We start from the raw sequence: 25,961 nt of genomic DNA on the forward strand, positions 1-25,961 counted from the left end.
GTATGTGTGTGTGTTGGTATTCCCCACAATCTGTCCATACTTTCCCTCTGTGATTTCAATCAGGTCCCATTCCATGCTCCACAACTGGGTCTGAGATAACAGTGCATGCATTCCAACACTCTCACTCACACAGGCTGGGGGGGCATTCACACATCTACACGAGAGGCAGGTAACTTTCAGGAGGCAGGAATCACTAAGCAAATCGATCACACTCAGAAAAGACTTACAATGCTCTCTTACCATATAATTGCTACATTGCCACCCATACTATGATTTTGCTTGTAATTTTCTGCATGAGAGCAATGTCAGAAGCTATATTAAAATCTCTCTTTACTTTTTGCATGATACAGCCTGGTCTGGAGATTCATTCAATACAGTCCAGGTAACAGCCTGTCTGTGACACTAACCAAGCTCATGATTTTCCCCTAAGTGGATTACAGTATCTGATCCTGACTATTTATCATAAATGGCATCTGTGATATCAAATTATCCAAGTCGATAAGAAATGAAGATGCAGGATCAGCCTCATATTTCTCTGACGGTCTACCAGAGCACACTAATAAGAGAAATGAAAATCAGACCATTTAGACGCATTTTGAGACCCTTTAAAATTGGCTGCGTGAGTTGCATTTTTAATTGTTCGCACTAGTTTGAGCTGCACATCTACCTGGTCACCTCAATCAAAACATCCTATTTTTTGGAAGTATAAAACCATGCATTTGTTAAAACGGTAAAGTGCATTATACTCATGATTCCTGTAATAAAAGTGTCTGCCCTGCCACTGTGCTTGCCTGTTTCACTGAGGCCGGCAGCTGTAATGAGCGAGCCTCTCACGCTCTCCTCTCTAATGCGCCCCTCGTGATTGTATAGCATTTCAAAATGTGACTCGTTTCAGGAAACTAGGCGTATGTTGCGAGACACTACTTCACAGGAGAGCCATTTTAACTTAAACTAATTTTATTTTATTTTATCAAAACGCGTTTTTTATGGCAGAAATGCCTTCTGGAACATGTGAACTTTCATGTGCCTTAATAAGGCATGCGTGGCATCTGTAAATGGTTGGTTCAGCCACGGAAGAAGACAGGAACATTCCTGCTGCAATGATTGGATGAAATAATGGGTGGGCTGGACATGCCGAAAGATGAGTTCAGATTGGTCTGCCATGTAGCACACATCTGTCTATAACATGAGCTGGTCAGTATGCGTAGGTAATCCTTTCTAACGCCGATTATTTTAAAGATATCAGGTAGTAGAACTGCAAAAAGTGTTGCTCTCCACTTTCTGGAGGACTGAGTTTTGAAATCAGTTGAATGCCCGGTGGTATTAAGAGTACGATAGCAGATGGAGACAATTCTGACGTTTGATTGAAAAAAATGCAGAGGGAGTCGAAAGAGAACACAGAAGGCTGTTGATAAAACACCCATCTCCGGATTACATCTTCAAACTAAGGGCAACCATGGCATCTGTGACAGAGAGGGAGAAGCGTCCATCCATGTATACCTGTAAGATAATGTAGCTTGCTAGACTTTCAGATATTACACGTTTCAAAATTGTCAGAAAGTTGTTTTCCTTTCAAGTTAAAGCGTACTGTTAGCCAGCCGGCTAGCGTTACGTGTATGATCTGTGTAGTACTATAAGCTCTACTTTTATGCTAGTCTCTACTTTTATCCAATGTAAAACATAAAATAAAAAAAACACTATTTCCAATTATTTTCCAATAATTTCCAATTATTACTATTTCAGACTGAATCGAGCCGGTGTGTCACAAACGTAATTGCGGGGGAAAAAACTTAGTAAGTAGTTGTCCATACTAAAAAGGAGGGTCTCTAGAGGTCGACCGATTATGATTTTTGATTTTTGATACTGATTATTGGAGGACGAAAAAAAAGCCAATACCGATTAAAATCGGTCAATTGGAAAAAAATTATTTGTAATAATGACAATTACAAACAATACTGAATGAACACTTCTTTTAACTTAATATAATACATCAATAAAATCAATTTAGCCACAAATAAATAATGAAACATGTTCAATTTGGTTTAAATAATGCAAAAACAAAGTGTTGGAGAAGTAAAAGTGCAATATGTGCCATGTAAAAGAGCTAACGTTCCTTGCTCAGAACATGAGAACATATGAAAGTTGGTGGTTCCTTTTAACATGAGACTTCAATATTCCAAGGTAAGAGGTTTTAGGTTGTAGTAAATATAGTGTTTATAGGACTATTTCTCTCTATACCATTTGTATTTCATATACCTTTGACTATTGGATGTTCTTATAGGCACTATAGTATTGCCAGTGTAACAGTATAGCTTCCGTCCCTCTCCTCGCCCCTACCTGGGCTCGAACCAGGAACACATTGACAACAGCCACACACGAAGCAGTGTTACCCATCGCACCACAAAAGCCAGAGCAAGGGGAATAACTACTCCAAGTCTCAGAGCGAGTGACGTTTGAAACGCTATTAGCGCACACCCAGCTAACTAGCTAGCCATTTCACAATGGTTACACCAGCCATTAGACTGATAGGCTTGAAGTCATAAACAGCGCTGTGCTTGCGAAGAGCTGCTGGCAAAACGCACTAAAGTGCTGTTTGAATGAATGCTTACGAGCCTGCTGCTGCCTACCATCGCTCAGTCAGACTGCTCTATCAAATCATAGACTTAATTACAACATAATAACACACAGAAATACGAGCCTTTGGTCATTAATATGGTCGAATCCGGAAACTATCATTTCGAAAACCAAACGTTTATTATTTCAGTGAAATACGGAACCGTTCGGTATTTTATCTAACGGGTGGCATCCCTAAGTCTAAATATTCTTGTTACATTGCACAACCTTCAATGTTATGTCATTATTACATTAAATTCTGGCAAATTAGTTCGCAATGAGCCAGGCTGCCCAAACTGTTGCATATACCCTGACTCTGCATGCAATGAACGCAAGAGAAATGACCATTTCACCTGGTTAATATTGCCTGCTAACCTGAATTTATTTTAGCTAAATATGCAGGTTTAAAAATATATACTTCTGTGTATTGATTTTAAGAAAGGCATTTGTGTTTATGGTTAGGTATAGTCGTCCAACGATTGTGCTTTTTTCGCAAATGCGCTTTTGTAAAATCATCCCCCCGCGTTGCATCGATTATATGCAACGCAGCACACGCTAGATAAATGTAGTAATATCATCAACCATGTGTAGTTATAACTAGTGATTATGATTGATTGTTTTTTATAAGATAAGTTTAATGCTAGCTAGCAACTTACCTTGGCTTCTACTACATTCGAGTAACAGGCAGGCTCCTCGTGGAGTGCAATGAGAGGCAGGTGGTTTGAGTGTTGGACTAGGTAACTGTAAGGTTGCAAGATTGGATCCCCCGAGCTGACAAGGTGAAAATCTGTCATTCTGCCCCTAAACAAGGCAGTTAACCCACTGTTCCTAGGCCATCATTGAAAATAAGAATGTGTTCTTAACTGACTTGCATAGTTAAATAAAAGGTATACAAAAAATAAAAAATAAAATAAATGAAAATACAGATTTCCGATTGTTACGAAAACTTTAAAATCAGCCCTCATTAATCAGCCATTCCGATTAATCAGTTGACCTCGAGTCTCTACGCTTTCTGTAGGCGAATGATCATTATTGAGCTCAAAGCACACAGCTTTACAATCAAGATATCTGATATGGTTTTGAAATACGGCGCACACGAAATTGCGCATCGGCCATCGCAAGTGCACTAGGCCTCTTTTTTTTAGTACATTACATTTACTGTTAGATTAATACATGGCTACTAGCAGTACGTTTTATATTTAGAGTTAGCTAATGTGTGAGTTTCCACTTACAGTACAACAGCCAAAGCCAAGTCTGGAGAACCCATTCCGAGTCATCCTACAGTAGACGCTGATAAAGACAGTCCACCCCACATAGACCTCTCGCATGTATGCTAATATGAAAACACAACAACATGATAGAACCATCAGGCATCGGCATATGGAAGCAGTTTGTTCAGGCTCGCAAATGAATGAGAGGGTTTTTTTTCTTGCAGGTTTGAGTCACAATATGTAAACCATTTCCTGTGTCCACAACCTTAATACAAAGGTGCAAGGTCTATCATAAAGCCAATATGGGCCAGTAATGCCTCAGAAAACACATCCCTGTAGCTCTAATCGGAGGTGATCATGGAGGCAGGCAGCAGGGCAAATTCCTCCGTTTCACTTTGCAAATTACGGTTTTTGGCGCACAGTAAGCCAGAGAGCATTTACGACAGCTCCGACGCCAATAACCAGAAACAGTATCCCTCAGTAAGGAGAAAGACACACTGCTTACTCAAGTCTGCAACCAAAGACACTTATTTTTTATTCCAGCTCAATGCAGCAATATAAATCCAAGGTTCAGGGATCAAATGAGACATTAGTCCCCAGAGAAACAAAGCACTAGTGCAACCTCTGGAGGTACAGTTTAGGTTATGTCAAACTTTATGTACCCGGGATGTGCATCTTCCACTTTCAAGATGATTCGATACATATCTAGATACATGGGCTGCGATACAATACAGGAACAATTATAGTTTGAAACGAGTCGATGCTATTCGGTTTGACACATTCATTTTCCATTGTAAATAAAAGAGCCTGGCCTCCCTGAGCTGGATCTGTCTGAGCTAACTTCTGTGTGTGTGTGTGTGTGTGTGTGTGTGTGTGTGTGTGTGTGCAAAGGATGTACAGTGCATTCGGAAAGCATTCAGAGACCTTGACTTTTTCCACATTTTGTTTGTTACATTACAGCATTATTCTAAAGGTATTAAACAAAATAAAAATTCCTCATCTACAAACACCACCGCATAATGACAAAGTGAAAACAGGTTTGTATAAATGTTTGCGCATTTATAAAAATAAAAAACAGAAATACCTTGACATACAGTTCCAGTCCAAAGCTACTCACTTTATTTTTTACTATTTTCTACATTGTAGAATAATAGAAGACATCAACACTATGAAATAAAATTTAAAAGTTAAACAAATCAACATATTTTATATTTGAGATTCTTCAAAGTAGCAATCCTTTTGCATTGATGCCAGCTATGCACACTCTTGGCATTCTCTCAAACAGCTTCATGAGGTAGTCACCTGGAATGAATTTCAATTAACATGTGTGCCTTGTTAAAAGTTAATTTGAGGCCTCCCGGGTGGCGCAGTGGTCTAATCGTTCCTATGCCACCTGAGACTCTGGGTTCGAGCCCAGGCTCTGTTGCAGCCGGTCGCGACCGGGAGGCCCATGGGGCGGCGCACAAATGGCCTAGCCTCGTCCCGGTTAGGGAGGGTTTGGCCGGCAGGGATATCTTTGTCTCATCGCTCACTAGCAACTCCTGTGGCGGGCCGGGCGCAGTGCACGCACCAGGTCGCTAGGTGTACGGGGTTTCCTCCGACACATTGGTGTGGCTGGCTTCTGGGTTGGATGCGCGCTGTGTTAAGAAGCAGTGCGGCTTGGTTGGGTTGTGTTTCGGAGGATGCAGGCCTCTCGACCTTGCCTCTCCCGAGTCCGTGTGGGAGTTGTAGCGATGAGACAAGACAGTCTACAATTGAAGTCTACAGCATGAAATTGGGGAGAAAAAAGTTAATTTGTGGAATTTTTTTGCTTAATGCATTTGAGCCAATCAGTTGTGTTGTGACAAGGTAGGAGTGGTATACAGATACAGATACAGATAGCCCTATTTGGTAAAAAAAAACAAGTCCATATTATGGCAAGAACAGCTCAAATAAGCAAAGAGAAATGACAGTCCATTACTTTAAGACATGGAGGTCAGTCAACATGGAAAATTCCAAGAACTTTGAAAGTTTCTTCAAGTGCAGTCGCAAAAATGACAATGACCCAACACATCTCCAGGCTGTGTAAGGGCTATTTGACCAAGGAGAGTGATGGAGTGCTACATCAGATGACCTGGCCTCCACAATCAGCCGACTTCAACTAATTGAGATGGTTTGGGGTGAGTTGGGCAGCAGCGAAGGAAAATCAGCCAACAAGTGCTCAGCATATGTGGGAACTCATTCAAGACTGTTGGAAAAGCCCAGGCTCTGTCGCAGCCGGCCGCGACCGGGAGGTCCATGGGGCGACGCACAAATTGGCCCAGCGTCGTCCAGGTTAGGGAGGGTTTGGCCGGCAGGAATATCCTTGCACACCAGCGGCAGGGATATCCTTGCGCACTAGCGACTACTGTGGCGGGCCGGGAGCAGTGCACGCTGACCAGGTGTACGGCAGGTCGCCAGGTGTACGGTGTTTCCTCCGACGCATTGATGCGGCTGGCTTCCGGGTTGGATGTGCATTGTGTCAAGAAGCAGTGCGGCAAGGTTGGGTTGAGTTTCAGAGGACGCATGGCTATCGACCTTCGCCTCTCCCGAGTCCGTACGGGAGTTGCAGCGATGAGACAAGACTAACTACTACCAATTGGATACCATGAAATTGGAGAGAAAAAAGGGGTAAAAAAAAAGACTGTTGGAAAAGCATTCCAGGTGAAGCTGGTTGAGAGAATACCAAGAGTGTGCAAAGCTGTAATCAAGGCAAAGGGTGGCTACTTCGAAGAAAATCAAATATATTTGATTCCATGTGTGAGTGGAATGAGTGGTACTGGAAGTATTCAGACCTTTTACTATGACTCTTGAAATTGAGCTCAGGTGCATCCTGTTTCCATTGATCAAACTTGAGATGTTTCTTCAACTTGATTGGAGTCCACCTTTGGTAAATTCAATTGATTGGATATCATTTGGAAAGACACACACCTGTCTATATAAAAAGGTCCACAGTTGACAGTGCATATCAGAGCAAAAACTAAGCCATGAGGTTGAAGGAATTGTCCGTAGAGTCTCAACACAGGATTGTGTAGATGCACAGATCTGGGGAAGGGTACCAAAAATATTGCACCATTGAAGGTCCCCAAGAGCACAGTGGCCTCCATCCTTCTTACATGGAAGTTTGGTACCACAAAGTCCCTTACTAGAGCTGGGCGCCCTGCCAAACTGAGCAATCGGGGGAGAAGCGCCTTGGTCAGTGAGATAACAAAGAACCCGATGGTCACTCTGACAGAGCTCCATAGTTCTTCTGAAAGGTTCTCCATCTCCAGAGGGACAACCATCTCTGCAACACTCCACCAATCAGGCCTTTATGGTTGAGTGGCCAGACGGAAGCCACTCCTCAGTAAAAGGCATGACAGCGCTTGGAGTTTGCCAAAAGGCACCTAAAGGACTCTCAGACCATGAGATACAAGATTATCTGGTCTGATGAATAACTCTTTGGCCTGAATGCCAAGTGTCACGTCTGGAGGTAACCTGGCACCATCCCTACAGTGAAGCATGGTGGTGGCAGAAACTTGCTGTGGGGATGTTTTTCAGCAGCAGGTACTGGGAGACTAGTCAGGATAAGATGAATGGAGCAAAGTACAGAGAGATCCTTGATGAAAACCTGCTCCCGAAGGTTTACCTTCCAACTGGACAATGACCCTAAGAACACAGCAAAGACAAGGCAGGATTTTTTAAACCTTTATTTAACTAGGCAAGTCAGTTAAGAACAAATTCTTATTTTCAATGACGGCCTAGGAACAGTTGGTTAACTGCATTGTTCAGGGGCAGAACAGCAGATTATTACCTTGTCAGCTCAGGGATTCAATCTTGCAACCTTCCGGTTACTCATCCAACGCTCTAACCACTAGGTTACCTGCCGAATGAGTCGGGACAAATCTCAGAATGTCATCGAGTGGCCCAGCCAGAGCTCAGACTTGAACCCGATCGAACATCACCAGAGAGACCTGAAAATAGCTGTGCATCGACGCTCCCCATCCAACCTGACAGAGCTTAAAAGGATTTGCAGAGAAGAATTGGAGAAACTCCCCAAATAAAGGTGCGCCAAGCATACAGTGTCATAGACTTGAGGCTGTATCCACTGTCAAAAGGTGCTTCATCAAAAGTACTGAGTAAAGGGTCTGAAAACGTGTGTGTGTGTATATATATATATATATATATATATATATAAATAACACACAAAGTTGAGAATGACACAAATATTAATTTTCAAAGTCTGCTGCCTCAGTTTGTATGATGGCAATTTGAATATACTCCAGAATGTTATGAAGAGTGATCAGATGAATCGCAATTAATTGCAAATTCCCTCTTTGCCATGCAAATTAACTGAATCCCCCAAAAACATTTCCACTGCATTTCAGCCCTGCCACAAAAGGACCAGCTGACATCATGTCAGTGATTCACTCGTTAACACAGGTGTGAGTGTTGACGAGGACAAGGCTGGAGATCACTCTGTCATGCTGATTGAGTTCGAATAAGACTGGAAGCTTCAAAAGGAGGGTGGTGCTTGGAATCATTGTTCTTCCTCAGTCAGGATGTGGCCCAGAAGTTAATTGACAGCATGCCAGGGCAGATTGCAGAGGTCTTGAAAAAGAAGGGTCAACACTACAAATATTGACTCTTTGCATCAACTTCATGTAAATGTCAATAGAAGCATTTGACACTTGAAAAGCTTGTAATTATACTTCAGTATTCCATAGTAACATCTGACAAAAATATCTTAAGACACTGAAGCAGCAAACTTTGTGGAAATTAATATGTGTCATTCGCAAAACTTTTGGCCACGACTGTGTGTGTGTGTGTGTGTGTGTGTGTGTGTGTGATATATATATATATATAAACCTGTTTATGCTTTGTCATTACTGGGTATTGTGTGTAGATTGATGGGGGGGGGGGGGGGGCAATTTAATCCATTTTAGAATAAGGCTGTATGTAATACAACAAAATGTCAAAAAAGTGAAAGGGTCTGAATCATTTCTGAATGCACTGTATATGTCTATGGTGTCTGTAGGCACCTGAGCTGAGCCATAAGGGATAATGGGCATCTACCACCACCCTTTCATTTCAGGGGAGAAATGTTTGCTTTTTGATCTGAAAACCACCGTCACCAACTAATTAATTGGTTATTTTTGCAGATTATTATTACAGAGAATCAGACAAATTATGCTACCCTCTGCCTATGGGCTACTAAGCTTATTCAAGCCTTTCTCAAAATACAACACTGGCCCTTCAAGACAACAACAAAAAAGCTCTTTGCCTGACTTGCTTTTCAAATATGTCTAGAAATGTACACGTTTGTGCTCTTGTAAGAAGCAATTACTCACCTATTACTGACTACGTAGTATCTATAACTGTGCTAATAACTCACTAACTAGTTATGAAGAAAATGTGCACACGGGGCTAGACGCAGCTCTTGCTTTGATCTCAAAACAAGCTCAATTGCTCACGACCACAGATGTAAACAGTCCAGTTCAAAGCAAATGGCACAGATCCATATATAGCATATAGTCTATTTGCATATTGGCCTACTGCAGCTCTGATTGGTTATGCCACACTGGTCTGTGTAGAGTTTGGGCTGAGTCGTGCACAATAGAATCTACTCCGATGCCTTCAACAACATTTCTTGCATAGTTTTTGTTGGTATGTTGCATTGATTCGATCACAATTGCCAAAGTAAAGGGAAACGTTGACAGTGTTAACTAACAGGGAAAACTCTAGAATGTTGAGTGAAGTTCAAGCTTGTGCTTCTCTCCTTGGGCTGATATTTATTCTGCACTCTGCGCTGGCAGTCCCAGTGAGCTGCGCTGCAGTAGCCCGTCCACAGTTTAGAGGGAACATTGGTCATAGCCAATGAATATATAGCACAAGTTTGGATTTCACCTCACCCCAGTTTCATAATCTAATGTTTTAGACCGTTTGGGAGTTGACAGACTCGGAGTGAGCTTCTCGGGACGTCTTTGTCATATCGCGCTCTAGCGACTCCTGTGGCGGGCCGGGCGCATGCACGCTGACACAGTCGCCAGTTGTACAGTGTTTCCTCCAACACATCAGTGCGGCTGGCTTCCGGGTTAGGCGAGCAGTGTGTCAAGAAGCAGTGTGTCAAGAAGCAGTGCAGGGTCGTATAGCTCTCGACCTTCAGCTGTCCAGAGTGAGTAAGGGACTTGCAGCGATGGGACAAGACTAACTACCAATTGGAGATCACAAAAAAAGTTATGAGAAAAGGGGGTAAGAAAGTACACAAAAAAAACTCTAAATAATGATATCTAATGTAAGCTCCGGTCAGCATATAGCCTACCTATAACCAGATGAGAGTTGTGTCTCCAGGGGTAGCTTAGCCTACTTTATTCTGGTAAAACATTCTCTTCAACATTGCATTTGATAACCTAGCAAATTACATTGGTTGTCACTCAACTAGTAAAGCTTAATATTGCGCAAGTAATTTACAAACATTTGAATGCTGAAGGTGAGAAAGCTAGGCATAAAATGATGAACCGTAGCATTGTCATATAGCCAATCAAAGGAAAGAGAAGGAAATATAGGCTACGTTTCTTTAAAACAGATCAAATGCAAGATAGTTAAAGTAGTGTCCGTTGTAAAAAATAATTAATACGTTTAGACTATAGCCTAAAACCCATACATCTGACGAGGGGGTGGGGGTATATTCTGACAGGAATTCTCAGCTTTTTCTGGCCTACATTCCTCTCTGGCGTTATGTATAAAATATTGAAATAGGTAATAGCAAATAGGAATAGGCAAATTACTCAGAATGTCACTTGTGTGCTGCCCTGCTGTGCTCTACCAGACTGTTCAATACTGTGGGGCGACAGTCAAATCGGCTTAACCGTCGTCTGTCACATGACGATGAAGTCACCCTCAACGCGTTGCTGTCAATCACTGTCAATAGACGATGCTATCGTAATATCGTCCAACCCTAGTGGAGTTCTTTCATAAAATATCACTGCCTACTTATCCAAGTGACCACAGTTTTTGGGCGCCGATTTCCGATTATTATTATTTTTTTATACCTTTTATTTAACTAGGCAAGTCAGTTAAGAACACATTCTTATTTCCAATGACTGCCTAGGAACTGTAGGTTAACTGCCTTGTTCAGGGGCAGAACGACAGATTTTCACCTTGTCAGCTCAGGGGATCCAATTTTGCAACCGCACAGTTAACTAGTCCAACGCTCTAACCATTGCACTCCACGAGTAGCCTGCCTGTTACGCAAATGCAGTAGAAGCTAAGGTAAATTGCTAGCTAGCATTAAACTTATCTTATAAAAAAACAAGCAATCATAATCACTAGTTATAACTACTGATCCAGTTTAGCAGGCAATATTAACCAGGTGAAATTGTGCCATTTCTCTTGCGTTCATTGCACGCAGAGTCAGGGTATATGCAACCGTTTGGGCTGCCTGGCTCATTGCGAATTAATTTGCCCGAATTTACCGTAATTATGACATACATTGAAGGTTGTGCAATGTAACAAGTATATTTAGACTTGGGATGCCAGTCGTTAGATAAAACACAGAACGGTTCCGTATTTCACTGAAATAATAAACGTTTTGTTTTAGAAATGATAGTTTCCGGATTCGATCATATCAATGACCAAAGGCTCGTATTTCTGTGTGTTATTATGTTATAATTAAGTCTGATTTGATAGAGCAGTCTGACTGAGCAGCAGCAGGCCGGTAATGATTCATTCAAACAGCACATTCCTGCGTTTTGCCAGCAGCTCTTCGCAAGCACAGCGCTGTTTATGACTTCAAGCCTATCAGCCTAATGGCTGGTGTAACCAATGTGAAACGGCTAGCTAGTTAGCTGGGAGTGCGCTAATACTGTTTCAAACGTCACTAGCTTTTAGATTTGGAGTAGTTATTCCCCTTGTGCTGCAAGGGCCGCGGCTTTTGTGGAGCGATGGGTAACGATGCTTCGAGTGTGGCTGTTATCGATGTGTTATTACAAATAAATATATATATATATATTTAAAAAATATATATATATATATATTTTTTTTTTAATATTTTTTTAAAATCGGCCGATTAATCGGTATCGGCTTTTTTGGTCCTCCAATAATCGGTATCGGTGTTGAAGACTCTAACAACAACCTGAATGTAGTGGGTTAATGTTAGCTAGGTAAGTGCTTTTTAAGGTCTCCAAGGAATGTAAGCTACGGATCTGAAGAGTGTGTGCTTTTCTAGGTTGAAAATCCATTAAATGAAGCCTGGACAATATGTGGATTGTCCTGTTGGCTTTGTGTCTTTTCTGACCAATGAGTCTTTTCCCAATCTTCCTACAAGGAGGGAGACTCCCATTAGTAAAATATCACTGGAGTAGAAATAGCCTAAACTAGCTCATGCCATGGACTGGCTGGGCTGCTCTCTCAACAGATGACAACTAGTATCAACATGATTTTTTAGGAGTCACTGATTTTGGAACAGGAACCACAATGAAGTAGGGAAGTGATCATGACTTCTGTGTGGATCCCTGGTTGGACGAGCAAGGTGGAGAAGAGAAAAAGCAGCTGCTGTCTGTCTACTCAGCCCACCGTCTTTTTACCTCTACGATCATGCTTCACAAAAGAAGGGCAAAGCAATTAAGTGAAATGCATCCTCAAGAGAGACATGTTCTTATTTGCGAGAGTGTATCAACTCTAAAAATAATTTCCGGTTTTCTAGTAGAGTAGAGCATTCAACTCCAGTCCCCCCCCCCCCCCCCCCCCCCCCCAGTTCCAAACAGCCCTGGATGTACATAATCCCACACCTCAGTAACACATGAGAAGAGGATGGGAAAATAAACCTCACTATGGATGGACAGAGATACTTTTATTCTCTGTCCCTACTAGAGGCGTATTCAATCACCCGTGGCTGCAACAGACACATCCTCTTATCAGGGAGGTCCATCACTCTCGCAGTCCATTCATCACTATCCATCCCAGTCAGAACGGGTTTTTGTGAGAATGGCGGTCTGAATCCATCTAGGCTCCGGCGATGCCAGGAACATTTTGTTCCTACGGGACAAAAGTTGCTTGTCAGTTGAGTGACATTGGGGCCACTATTTACCTATTCATGTGGCTGCCTCTAGTGAGCGGATTCAGCTGGACTGGGTGGTTGTCTCCCTCTCACACATGAGCCTGGAAAGATGTCACTGCACTCGGGATGTGTCTTTACTCCCTTACGGGTGGTCTATACATTCCTTCATCATTCTTCAAATGCAGGCCATACTTTGGGATCAGTATAAACATCCTCTTTCTTGTTTGTTCTTCTTCAGTAGGTTCCTTTCTTTCAACCAAGCCCAATCAAAATGAATGTTCCAACTGTAGGCCAAGTAATTTTATTACAAAAGTACAGTATAAAAATTGTTATAGCTATATAATAGTGGATGGAATATTTCAAAACTAGCCATGTAGGAGAACTGTAGAACATCTTGGGTTGGAATTATAGCAGACCAGAGCATGGGTCTGGTTTGGGAACCCCAGTTCGGGCCCCACTTTTGAGCCCTCCCCCAAAAACTACAGCAATACCAAGTAATAGACCTTCCCTATCCCCAACCCATCTTGTAGGAACGTTGGATAAAACAATTTTGGGACAAGACAGGAAGTTAGGATTTCTATTCGCATTCTGCCGGTGTCAAACAAAAGAAGATATCCTTCAGGTTGCAAATTACATGAGACTAAATAAATCACAGCAGCTCCTGACTAATGCAAAACTTACAGCAGAAAATCATGACACCAAAACTGCTCCCGGTGCAAACCACGCACGTCACGAACTACAATTCCAAAGGCTGGATTTGTCACATCAACAGGATGTTACAGTGCGACTCAATGAAACTCCAGTTTGTGGTTTAAATATCTACAACACACAGTCCCCCCCGTTGCATATATTTAAAAACCGTCGTATGTGCATCAGAAATTCTACATCTACCGATAGTCTGCAGACTGCTTCAAATCTCAGATATCAATGGCTAGCTACCTAGTTAGTCTATGCTAACCAGCTAGCATTATAAACACTGACGGCCTGGATAATCCCAAGCATTTGAAGCTCAATTTAGCATTCGTGTTCCAAGCGTTACATTCAAAAACTCACCGGTTTTGTCCTGATCTAATCCCACGACAATCAAATAATCAGCCAATCTCGCCATGTTTGCTGCTTTTTCCGAAATCTACCAACACATTTCAGCATTTTTCTTTCTTCAAAAGCACAGCCATGTTTGACAGAAGGAGTGATATTGCGCCTGCGTCTAGGAGTAGCGACATGCATGGGCGTGGGCGCTTGGTTTCCAAATAGAAACTGTGTGGCTGCAAACAGGGTCACACCCTGCCACACCGCTAGTTGGCCCGCACCGAAAACCATCTGATGACCACTAGAATCCCTTTAGCATGCACATTCAAAAAGTGACCTACCATTATCGAGAAAAAAAAGTGTGTGTGGGGGGGGGGGGGGGACTACAAAATAAAATAAATAAAAATAAGTTACCCAAATATTTTAAAGCCCATTCGAGAGTAGAGAGACAAAATAGAGGAGTAACTAGGCTAGATGCGAAAAAATAGTAGTCTCATTTCCTTTGCAAGAATATGAGTTAAAATATAATAAACTAAATTAAAAGTATTGCAGATTGTGGCATACAGTGTTTCTTAAAAATTGAATTAATTGTATAGGATATTTAGTATGCTAGAAGCACTAAACAGAGAGTGCTGGTGGAAAAATCAGTGTCAATAGCATGATTACTATTTTCCATAATCACAATGCTCCGTCAAACTTAAACATCCCCTCCCTTCCTCCTCCCCCCCCCCCCCCCCCCCCCCTCTCTCTCTCTCTCCCAGACACACGCGCACGCACACCTTTTAATGTCTATGGCGCACACACACACACAAACACACACACATACAAACACACACACCGGGGGGTGTTTGGTTCACTCTCACACGACTTGGGGGCAAGGTCAGGCAAAATATGAAAAAAGAGCGCACAGCTCCACTCACTTCTGGAATGCTGTGGACAGTGAGTGACCTTTCCTGCCAATAAATAGGGGAGGGAGACGCTGCGGGGTGGAAAACACCGGTGCGCGGGAATTCTTCTCTTGCGCTGTTTTTGCCAACATCTCAACGACTTGGACTGAACATATTCCACAACGTCATGGTCCCTAGCATACTAGGGAAATTTGAGAGAGAATCTCTTCATTAACAAGTAGCCTATTGTTAAGTTAATTTTGATGATTCCTCTCCGCCAACTATTATGCTTATGCTATCAGCTGCTTCTCTCCTGTAAGGTGTTATCATATCTGTCATGACAGGGTCTTCACTTCAACACCAGACATGTAGCCTAGTTATATTTTGCACAATAGCATAATATTTCTGAAACGAAAGTATTTTACAATAAACCAATATGTCATCTATTCTACAGAATTTGGTATCTGAGTTGTTTAATTTTTTTGTTGTTGAAATTGTTCCACATCAATGGGGTTCAAGGGAGCAGAATGAAATAATGAATGACTATACAGGTGAAAACCCCACGAAGCTTCCAGGTCTATCAAATCACCATGACAACTTTGTGGAACATTTCCATAACATATCAATATCTTGGTATGTGTTCATCTATTCCTGTATATACCTTAGAAGACATAGCTTCCTAGCATACGTTCCTTCCCACCTTACCTGTTACATTAGCATTCCACAGCTGTGACTGAACAAATATCAGTCATGTCTTTGACACCTGTCTTACGAGAAGCTAACAAATTATTTCTCCATATAAGGAGCCACTGTACAATGATACTGTCATGGTTGCGCAATCTTCTTCTCTCCATATTAGGAGATTTAAATGACTTGAGTACTTGGGGAATACTTGTATGGTGGAGGTAATTATCATTGCAAAATGGTTACAAAATGTTTGCTGGTTTACAACACGTGTTTCACATTTATGTATTTACAGTAACCCAAGGGACACCAGGTAAGCAAGGAAGCCGTAAGAATTATGAATAGAATGCTGTGTAGGAGAGATTTAGGTGACTTTCTGACTGAATTACTGCACGTGATCTAGATACAGCTATGTTCCATTCAGCACATACAAGGTTCTCTATCAGTTGTTTGAGATACATTCTGAGCACTGAGAAAGCATTTCACATGGTGTTCCCAAAATACGTATGTTTTTGCTATTAAAGACATTACACATTGAAAGCCACAAATTGTGATTATCTGACCACATCAAGGCTTACATGTTTTTCAGAGTGTTCTTGAGACTTAAGACCAAGTCTTGGGGACCACACAAGCGAATTTCAATGCACTGTTCCCTGTTCCCAGTCCCAGACATACCCTGACCAGACACCAGCTTTGGGTCAGCTGTGTGGTCGATTGGAATGAAAAACTAAAATTGTTGCACCCTGTGCTAATCCTGATGGCGTCTTGTGCATATATCTGTCCCCAGGGGCCTGTAATCAACATCTGCCTTAAGACCCTCGCTGACATTGTTTTGACCCCGCTGCATATCTTGCTTTATTTCACTGCCCATACTTTGAAATATGTCTCACCATTCTTCGGAATGGTTTAATTTAGCTAAGCACATATGAAAAGTAATGTACTTTTATTATGGTCAAAGGGCTAAAGGGGTTCAGTGCAATCATTGTACTTTGGTTTGAGATGAAGTCATAAAGTCAGTGATTGTGAGGAGCAGATATCAGTAACACAGGGATCTGAGTCACGGAGGCAGACAGACTTGCTGGCTCTTGTGACTCAACCTATTATCCCATTTAATTTCTGTATCTCAGTTGGGATGTGTTGAGCATGAAGAAGTCATCCTAATTGTTTTTAAAATACCATGTTAGTTGGAGATTATGTAAAGCCAACAGATATAATCTTAGGAAAAAGAACCCTCTTGATTTATTTGATATAATTACTAAATTCCTCTAAACATTTGTAAAAAAAATATGAAAATAAATCACACATTTTGCAGTCAAATATTTGCCCTAATGTTTAAACAAACGCAGACGTGGAGAATGTAGTGGTTATAATTTGACACACTTACTATTAATGAATAACTGCTTCGTGTTCTTGTGTTATCTCATGTCAAACCTACTAACCAACTTTACCTCAAGCTGACTAAACTTGTAATCAGATATTGCCTTGAGAGGGCATTGTGTCAACATTGATGAAATTGTATATGACAAAAATGTGCCGGAATGCAGGTGGACAAAAGTTAATAACCCCTTGACCTCAAAGTTCAGTTATGTCCAAAATGTCAGAGGACAAAATTATTTTGTTTAGAATGTTCTCTGCCTCCTCCCCAAATACCAAAGGAATGAGTACTTACAACCTTCTCTGTTCGGAGTGTGAATCATTATTTCTTAATGTGTTTGTGAAGACATAACAAACAAATGTTTAAAAAAAATATATATATATGTATATAAAAATAAAAATGAATATATGTATATGTAATCTTTATGAATACATTTGATAAAAAGAAGGTAGGTAAAAATGTGAATTTCACATCACAAATAAAGATTCTGTCAATGAAAATCAGAGATAACAACAACAACATTCCTTAACAAGTATTACAGTAAATCACTCTCATATGACCCAAATATTTATTGAATTACTTCTGGTTTATTTAAACTTTATTATTCTCCTAGGTTTACTATGTTGTTGTATTATCCCACTGATAAAACAGGCTTCCAGCAGTGCTGGGCTGTGTGAGGTGGAGTGGGGGGACTGGGATGAGAGTCTGTGTGTGTCAGTCAGTGAGCCCCTCCCACCTCCACTATAAAGGCTCATCGTCTGGTGTGTACAGACTATTAGCACAGTGTCACAGCTGCCTTTCAGCACCAACAGCAACTTCAAGAATCCTTTGGAATACTCTCTCCACATTGACTCTACTATAACTTCTTTATCACCCAAGTGAATTATTGAAGGATTTCAGGTATGTACTTTCAATTGAAGCAAATATTGACTGTTGCTCTGTTTGCTACAGATGGCTTTATCAGGAGCTCAAGTGCGTTAGACAAGGACAGGTTATCAATCTTATTATATAAGGAGTGCTGGTCTTCTTGTGCATGACTGTGGGGGGTTGTGGACGTCGGGCAGAAATACCAAATAAGTCTTATCTCTCTCTATCTAACCTTAAGTTTACCGGGTCTTTTTGGGCTATGGATTTAATTGACTGAATGGGATTGACTTTGCTCAGGGGAGCTTAAAGCTTACTCTGGTTGAGGAAACCCAGTCTTCTATAGACTGTGTCCTGGTTTTCACTGGTCAGGGCCTGCAACTTGGTTGTAAGTTTACTTAAGGGAACAAAATGTGACCTTAGTGTGACATTTTAAATAAATGAATGATAAGTGCAAATAACTTGGCTTTTGGACTCTTGTGTAAGCAACAGCAAGAGGTTGGTGGGGTGGGGGGGGAGGCTCACTTGGAATGATAGGAGGTAACTAAGTAAGTTATCGTTAATAAGTAAATAACTAACAAGTTTTTTCCCACTTTCCCCACAGGTACCAGTCAAAATGAAACTGATCCTGCAGTCTTTCCTCTACGGCTGTCTGCTGGCCACCATTGCACAGAGCGTGGCTGGATTCCAACTTGAAATTAGCCCAGAGCTCAAAAAGAGGTGAGCTAATTGATGAGCTATTTGTCAAGATTAGTCTGCTACAATGTATGGTGACCATGATATCAACACTTACTGTTGTGTACTTTGTGGAATTATTTGAACAGTTTTTAATGAGTTGGATTTCTTCTTTCCCAGGTTGAGCATATGGATGCAGAGCAGATCGAGACAAGATCTAAACAGTTTTTCTGCAGAGAGGATAGCAGAGTCTGTACAGTTTGTCAGCCCAGAAGACGTCAGGAACAACCTGATTCCTCATTCCAGGTAAAAGCCCATACCATACATTTACATAACTCAATGTGCATGGTGCTATTTCGTTATCGTTGTGAAATCAAGATTTCAAATGGAATTAAGAGATTAATCACCATTGTCAAACAAGGCTCATTAAAGTAAGCAAGCTGCGGAGGGGATCTCTGAGCCAAGTTGTGTCCGCTCAGGAATGCTGCGCATTAATTAATGGTCCTCTCCCTCCTCTCTCTTCCAGCACTGACATCAGCATCCGAACCAAGAGGTCCAAAATTTCAGTGAACCAGGCCTGGAGACCGGGCTGCTCTCTGGGCACCTGCACTGTGCACGACCTGGCCCACCGCATCCACCAGCTCAACAACAAACTAAAGATTGGTAGTGCACCCATCGACAAGATCAGCCCACAAGGCTACGGCCGGAGGCGTCGTTCCCTCCCTGAGCGCAGGGCCACACTGAGGCTGGAGGGGGGCAGGCTGAGGCCTGTGTGGGGCAATGCAAACTCACATGTTCACAAGCTGGAGGAGCTGCTCAGACGGACATGAGCTGGACTTGTACGGGGGAGGAACAGGGGAGGAGAGCAGCAGCCGAGGCTTAGTGTCTCTGCCCTGTTCTAAAATTCTCCAAATGCCTCAGACTTTTGCCAAAAGTTCTCCAGTGAATTTTTTCCAGACGCGAGTACTGAGCGATAGCTGCAGCGGCTCTGGAAGCTGGACTCAGCAGAGGCATTGGCGATGCAGAGCGCCAAAACAACAGCTGGTCTACAGGCACTGGATGGCACCGTGAAGAGAGAGAAGGAGAGATGCTGAGGATGGTGCTATCTCTGCCCAGCTGTGGGAGAGGAGCAAGGTCAATACAGCGGTACAGACTCAGAGAAGAGTCCACTGCGTAAATACTGGGACTCTATAAACCTGTTATGCAGATCCTGAACTTTGAGTTTTACCCTGTGGATTACAGGAGCCAATTTCACCAAACCCTCTATACTCATCTGCACTTTTCAGTCCCAGCCTTCTCAGTCAGACATCTACGTGGACCTAAAATACATCCAAAGACATCTGGTCCAAACAGGGAGATAAGACATAAGGAGATGGATTTATAATACAGAGCTATGAAGCTGACGTTTTTTGGACACTGTACGAGGGAAATGCCTTAGCGATTGTATGAAATATCTGTGCCAGTCCACAATGGATTGAACTATACTTGAATATGTTTTGTATAAACACGTGCAATCTATGTATGTATATTTTATTTGGCAATTTGTATATAAGATATTTCAGATATCATTATTTAAATATTATATAGATTAGATTAGATTCAACTACTTATGGAGATAGAACTATTTTTGTACAGGAAGAAAATATAAGGGCATTGTAACTATTTGTTGTTCCCACTATTGTGTGCATCATGGATGTTATATGTTTCAAACTGTGCTAATAGGATAAATGGTTTTTATAGCTATGGTATAATATATTTGTAAATGTGGTCTATTTTATTTGTGTCGAAGCAATTAACATTGTCATACAATAAACATTTTGCATATACAAGTTGACTCTGTCCAGACTTTTTATTTTCCACAGGAAATTACTGTTGTAAATTGAAAGTGGCATTCTATTGTCTGGCCAGTTCCAGTGAAACACGCAACACCTGGTCTGGGTTAAGTGATTTCAGGGTCTCATTAAATCCACCCCCCTTCCACTCTCCCTGTGACCCCCTAGAGGGCAGACGGGAGTGCCAGGCGCATTCCTGCATAGTACAGTGCATATTTGCTGGCTCGCTCCACACCGCAGCGTGGCCCTTGAGCCATTATGGGAGGCTGAGAGACCCAGCTCCATCTGCACACAATGGTAGATGGTCTGGACATCAGGATGCAGTGCTATGAGGGGGACAGGGGGGACGGGGGGCCTGTGTAACATTCCTGAGAGGCACGCAGAGAGCATCGTAAAAACAGCCCTAGTGAAGCGTGTTCATGAGCTGTGAGGACAGACAGACAGACAGACAGACAGACAGACAGACGGACGGACGGACGGACCAGACAGACAGACAGACAGACCACATCTAACTGGACAGGACAGAGAGGCTGCTGACTTCTCCCTCCATCCTTTGGGAATGTGAACCTTAGAGTATCTAATTGCTGTACATGTACTTCTCAGAAACTGAAAATTCCATTCATTCATATAAGATACCAACATCACTACCTTGCCAAGAGGTTGACGCATTGTCATGTTCATTGTCATGAGTTGTTTGCATGGAGTAGCCTAGGCTACAGCAAATCCAAGCTCCTTGGTTCACAGTCTATTATGATCAATAGGTAGGGAACATAAAGCTAAGGGCTTGATCATTTAACCTAGGCTCCAGGTTCCTCTGCCTGTATCTGGTATGGATTATTAATGTGGCTTTGACACGACTTTCCATGCTAGAACACTCCTAACCACAAACGTTTGTCATTGCTATTAATCAACCACAGGAAGGTTACATTCACTCCATGGATGTTTGAAATATCAAAGCCTGTAAAAGATATGTCTGTTTATTAAATGTGCCCATCAATTATCAAGTAATTATTAATGCCAGTTAACAAAATTCTATTTGTTCGCATAAACTTTACTCTTCTACAGGCAAATTCAAAACTCAACTTTGAATAACATTTAAGGGTTTCCAACAACTGTCTGTGGTATACACTACCTATTTTGGTTTGCTTACTGACCAAATCTATTGAACATGTTGCTGCACAGGCAAGTGAAGTGTATACCAGAACTCTATTTGATTGGTATGCCAGATACAATTTGGATGAATGTATGGTTCAAGAAGAGGCCATTGCACTTCCTTCCTGTCTTAGTCAAAACATGGTCATTAGTAACTCCACTGGACCAGAGAGAGGTTATGGATTGTCTTGGGTCATTGTAAAAGTCAAGGATAGGAGCCAATGGAATTGCAATGCAGATGATTATTATCTGATTGTATAAGAAGGCATGCGCTACAAGACAGCTTGCCAGAGACATGTGTAATTACATTGTTTTGGCTCCAATGCCATCTAGTGACTTAAAATGGCACCAGCTTGACAAAGTGATTGCTTTGGCCACCTAAACTATTTTAAAAAAGCACAATTTGGTGGTATTAACGGAAAATACATATGTCACCTGTTTAATCTCCAGAAATGTTTTTTGAAATCACTAAAGAGTAGAGAAACATCTGTGCCTGTTCCAGTTGGACCACAGCAGTGCTGAAATCTAGACAGGCAACATTGAGGAAAAGTAGCCGTCTATTTATTTGTATTATTTAACTAAGCAAGTCAGTTACGAACATATTCTTATTTACAGTGACAGCCTAGGAACAGGGGGTTAACTGCCTTGTTCAGGGGCAGAACAAGATATTTTTTATACCTTGTCAGCACAGGGATTCAATCCACCAACCTGGCCCAACACTCTAACCACTAGGTTACCTGCCGTAAGGTGACATATGAGCTAAATGATGAGTATACTCAGGTAAATGTCTGCCTGTTTGGACACCTCATCATCAATACTCCTTCCTTCAGGGGACAACTGGACAGTTGGAGACATTGCAATCCTATAAACCTGGGGGCCATGCATCTCAAGTTCATTACTTTCCTTCACGTAAGGAATGGAATTTTTATGTATGAGAACCCGAAAAGCAGTGGAAATATGCAGAGGGGCTAAAGCATGCAATGGACCTTTCCATCTTCAAAGCCTCTGACTGTAATAATTATAGTTGAATCTCTTTGATTTTGAACAGGGTGATCTGGCTACAAATATCACAGGATAGACGGTGCAGCAGACCTTAGATGAGGCATTATGTATACAGGTTAAGAGTGATCAATAAAAATGTGAGAGTTGTCAAATACTAATCAATTACATTTTTATTGTGAAGGGATTTTAACAAATTCCACCATGGGTCACCAAGAAGGCCCTGCTAGCCTAAAGTTCAAAGCTTTTCCTGGAATTATGCAGAGAGAACAAACATGACTAATGACTTCTGGCCAAGTGAGACAACAAACTACCTAAAATCTACCCAACCCCAAAAGTTGCAAGCTATATCAACAGTTTCCAGGAAAATAATCCAGAGAAAAAGTAGGAACTAAGACATGTGGCCAAGTAGAAGTTCAGTTTATGTAAAACCATCAAGCCCAGACAGTTTTCAATAAAGGCAAAGCCAAGAAGTGACCCATCACACAGTAAGATGGCACAGTACTAATGCCTTAGGGCTGTTATTAATCAGATAACTGTACTGTCCATCAGAAAGGAATAACACATGTCTCATACTGTACTGTAGAACATAGAATATACATGACAATAAGCACATGTTCATATTAGCTCACACTTCGGATTTATTTCAACAGTATCAGGCATTAGGCTCCGCTCTATCCATAGACGTAGGTAAATGACGCTACGGTACTACGCTCTTCTTTCTTGGTGATTCTGCCACCTGGTGGTCGGTACAGTATCTGACGCTTGCCATACGCTGCTCTACAGTCAGTTGAATGACTGCTCGCATAGGAAAATAGTTAATTGTTCTGTTAAAAATCTGAGAAGAAAATGAAATAGCTAGATTTGCTTTGCCACAGGGACACATGGAGTCATCCAGTGGTGTGATAGCGTCTACAAACTGACTAGTGCAGGTCTCCAATCAGTCAAAACTAATAACTCCCCCAGATCCTAGATGCTTGATAAGAGCCCATGGATTTGTAAGAGATGTGATTCTTGTGTTCCTCTTAGACAGTTATCACAAAGTCACAAGAGGGCCATTCTTTCCATCACAATGTCATCGAAGATACTGATTCTCAACCACTAAATGTCATTAGATATCAATGCATAATTGAATAATCCAAATGAATGTAATCAATTTGTCAGCTCAGCACGGCATGTGTGATATAACCACAGTCTGAAGCTGTCAGGGAAGCCAAACATCAGTATTCAATAAGATCACATACCAACGCTGTTTATGGACGCAGCCAGATCACTTCCACAGTCATATCAGTGGGACGCCATCTCCTTTCCTATGCTTCACATGGAGACATGATGCAGTTTTCCATTCTGGTTATGGAGAAAGTGAAGCCCTCTGGCCAACTGTGACATGCTGTTCTCTAAACCAGACGGACAGCTATAGAAGCCCAGGGCAGATTCATACAGTAAAGCCCATATCCTTCTGTCCTGCTGTCTGTCAGTCATTCAGGAGCAGCAGACCGATGGCTCTGTGAGTGAATCTTCTCCAGCCAACTCTAAAAATTCCCTGATAACTGAAGCAGGGGAGGATTAGTGTTGTAATCCAACACAGTGCCAGGCTAAATCAAGCACCATGGGGCCTGTGGCGGAAAAGGGCACAGTGGCAAAGCTGGATCTCCTCTTAGGCCCTGTGGAGAGTCACACCACTGTCTCATGCTAGCTAATACACTCTCTGATCATCTATGACATACATGTGGTAAGATGCATATGTGTGTTAAAGATTACCTCAGAGTGGGGATATTATCCAAAAACATCTATAATTCATGAGGTTGTAGTTAGAGTTACAGGAAGGTTGACATATTGGCAACATCAGTGGTTAGATGAAGCAGATGCTAAGCTACAGGACCGTCTTGCTAGCACAGACTGGAATATGTTCCGGGATTCTTCCGATGGCATTGAGAAGTACACCACATCAGTCACTGGCTTCATCAATAAGTGCATCGATGATGTCGTCCCCACAGTGACTGTATGTACATACCCCAACCAGAAGCCATGGATTACAGGCAACATCAGCACTGAGCTAAAGGGTAGAGCTGCCGCTTTCAAGAAGCGAGAAGCTTATAAGAAATCACACTATGCCCTCCAACGAATCATCAAACAGGCAAAGCGTCAATACAGGACTAAGATCGAATCGTACTACACCGGCTCCGACGCTCATCGGATGTTGCAGGGCTTGCAAACTATTAGAGACTACAAAGGGAAGCGCAGCCGAGAGCTGCCCAGTGACACAAGCCTACCAGACAAGCTAAATTACTTCTGTGCTCGCTTCAAGGCAAGTAACACTGAAACATGCATGAGAGCAACAGCTGTTCCGGACGAGTGTGTGATCACGTCCTCTGCAGCCGATGTGAGTAAGACCTTTAAACAGGTCAACATTCACAAGGCCCGATGGATTACCAGGATGTGTACTCCGCGCATGCGCTGACCAACTGGCAAGTGTCTTCACTGACATTTTCTGAGTCTGTAATACCAACATGTTTCAAGCAGACCACCATAGTCCCTATGTCTAAATGACTACCGACCTGTAGCCATAAAGTGCTTTGAAAGGCTGGTCATGGCTCACATCAACACCATTATGTCAGAAACCCTAGACCCACTCCAATTTGCATACAGATCCACAGATGATGCAATCTCTATTGCAGTCCACACTGCCCGTTCCCACCTGGACAAAAGGAACACCTAAATGAGAATGCTATTCTTTGACTACAGCTCAGCGTTCAACACCATAGTGCCCACAAAGCTCATCACTAAGCTAAGGACCGTGGGACTAAATACCTCCCTCTGCAACTGGATCCTGGACTTCCTGATGGGTCTCCCCCAGGAGATAAGGGTAGGTAACAACACATCTGCCACGCTGATCCTCAACACGGGGGCCACTCAGGGGTGCGTGCTCGGCCCCCTCCTGTACTCCCTGTTCACTCATGACTGCACGGCCAGGCACGACTCCAACACCATAATTAAATTTGCTGATGACACAATAGTGATAGGCCTGATCACCGACAACAACGACACAGCCTATAGGGAGGAGGTCAGAGACCTGACCGTGTGGTGCAAGGACAACAACCTCTCCCTCAAAGTGATCAAGACAAAGGAGATGACTGTGGACTACAGGAAAAGGAGGACCGAGCACACCCCTATTCTCATCGACAGGGCTGCAGTGGAGCAGGTTGAGAGCTACAGGTTCCTTGGCGTCCACATCACCAACAAACTAACATGGTCCAAGCACACCAAGACAGCCGTGAAGAGGGCATGACAAAACTTATTCCCCCTCAGGAGACTGAAAAGATTTGGCATGGGACCTCAGATCCTCAAAAGGTTCTACAGCTGCATCATCGAGAGCATCCAGATGGATTGCATCACTGCCTGGTATGGAAACTGCTTGGCCTACAAGGCACTACAGTACATCACTGGGGCCAAGCTTCCTGCCATCCAGGACCTCTATACCAGGCAGTGTCAGAGGAAGGCCCTAAATATTGACTCCAGCCACCCTAGTCATAGACTGTTCTCTCTGCTACCGCACGGCAAGCGGTACCAGAGCGCCAAGTCTAG

General features: G+C 42.3%; 2 protein-coding genes across 2 annotated transcripts in view; one reads left to right on the forward strand and one right to left on the reverse strand.

Moving 5' to 3' along the window:
- Positions 1–14,137, reverse strand: part of LOC109895262 (myotubularin-related protein 13) — a 130,221-nt gene extending 116,084 nt beyond the window's left edge. The window contains exon 1 of the mRNA XM_031829446.1: positions 13,933–14,137. Coding sequence (XP_031685306.1) covers positions 13,933–13,987 — 55 coding nt within the window. The 5' untranslated portion in view covers positions 13,988–14,137. The remainder of the gene's footprint in view (positions 1–13,932) is intronic.
- Positions 14,138–17,626: 3,489 nt separating this feature from the next.
- On the forward strand, positions 17,627–20,225 carry LOC109895417 (ADM). The gene is made up of 4 exons (XM_020489078.2): positions 17,627–17,754; positions 18,323–18,438; positions 18,574–18,699; positions 18,920–20,225. The coding sequence occupies exons 2-4, from the start codon at positions 18,335–18,337 to the stop codon at positions 19,221–19,223; spliced, it is 534 nt and encodes a 177-aa protein (XP_020344667.1). The 5' UTR covers positions 17,627–17,754; positions 18,323–18,334; the 3' UTR covers positions 19,224–20,225.
- The last annotated feature ends 5,736 nt before the right edge of the window (positions 20,226–25,961 follow it).

The sequence above is a fragment of the Oncorhynchus kisutch genome, linkage group LG8, assembly GCF_002021735.2.
Source record: "Oncorhynchus kisutch isolate 150728-3 linkage group LG8, Okis_V2, whole genome shotgun sequence".
In the NCBI taxonomy this organism is placed as follows: domain Eukaryota; kingdom Metazoa; phylum Chordata; class Actinopteri; order Salmoniformes; family Salmonidae; genus Oncorhynchus; species Oncorhynchus kisutch.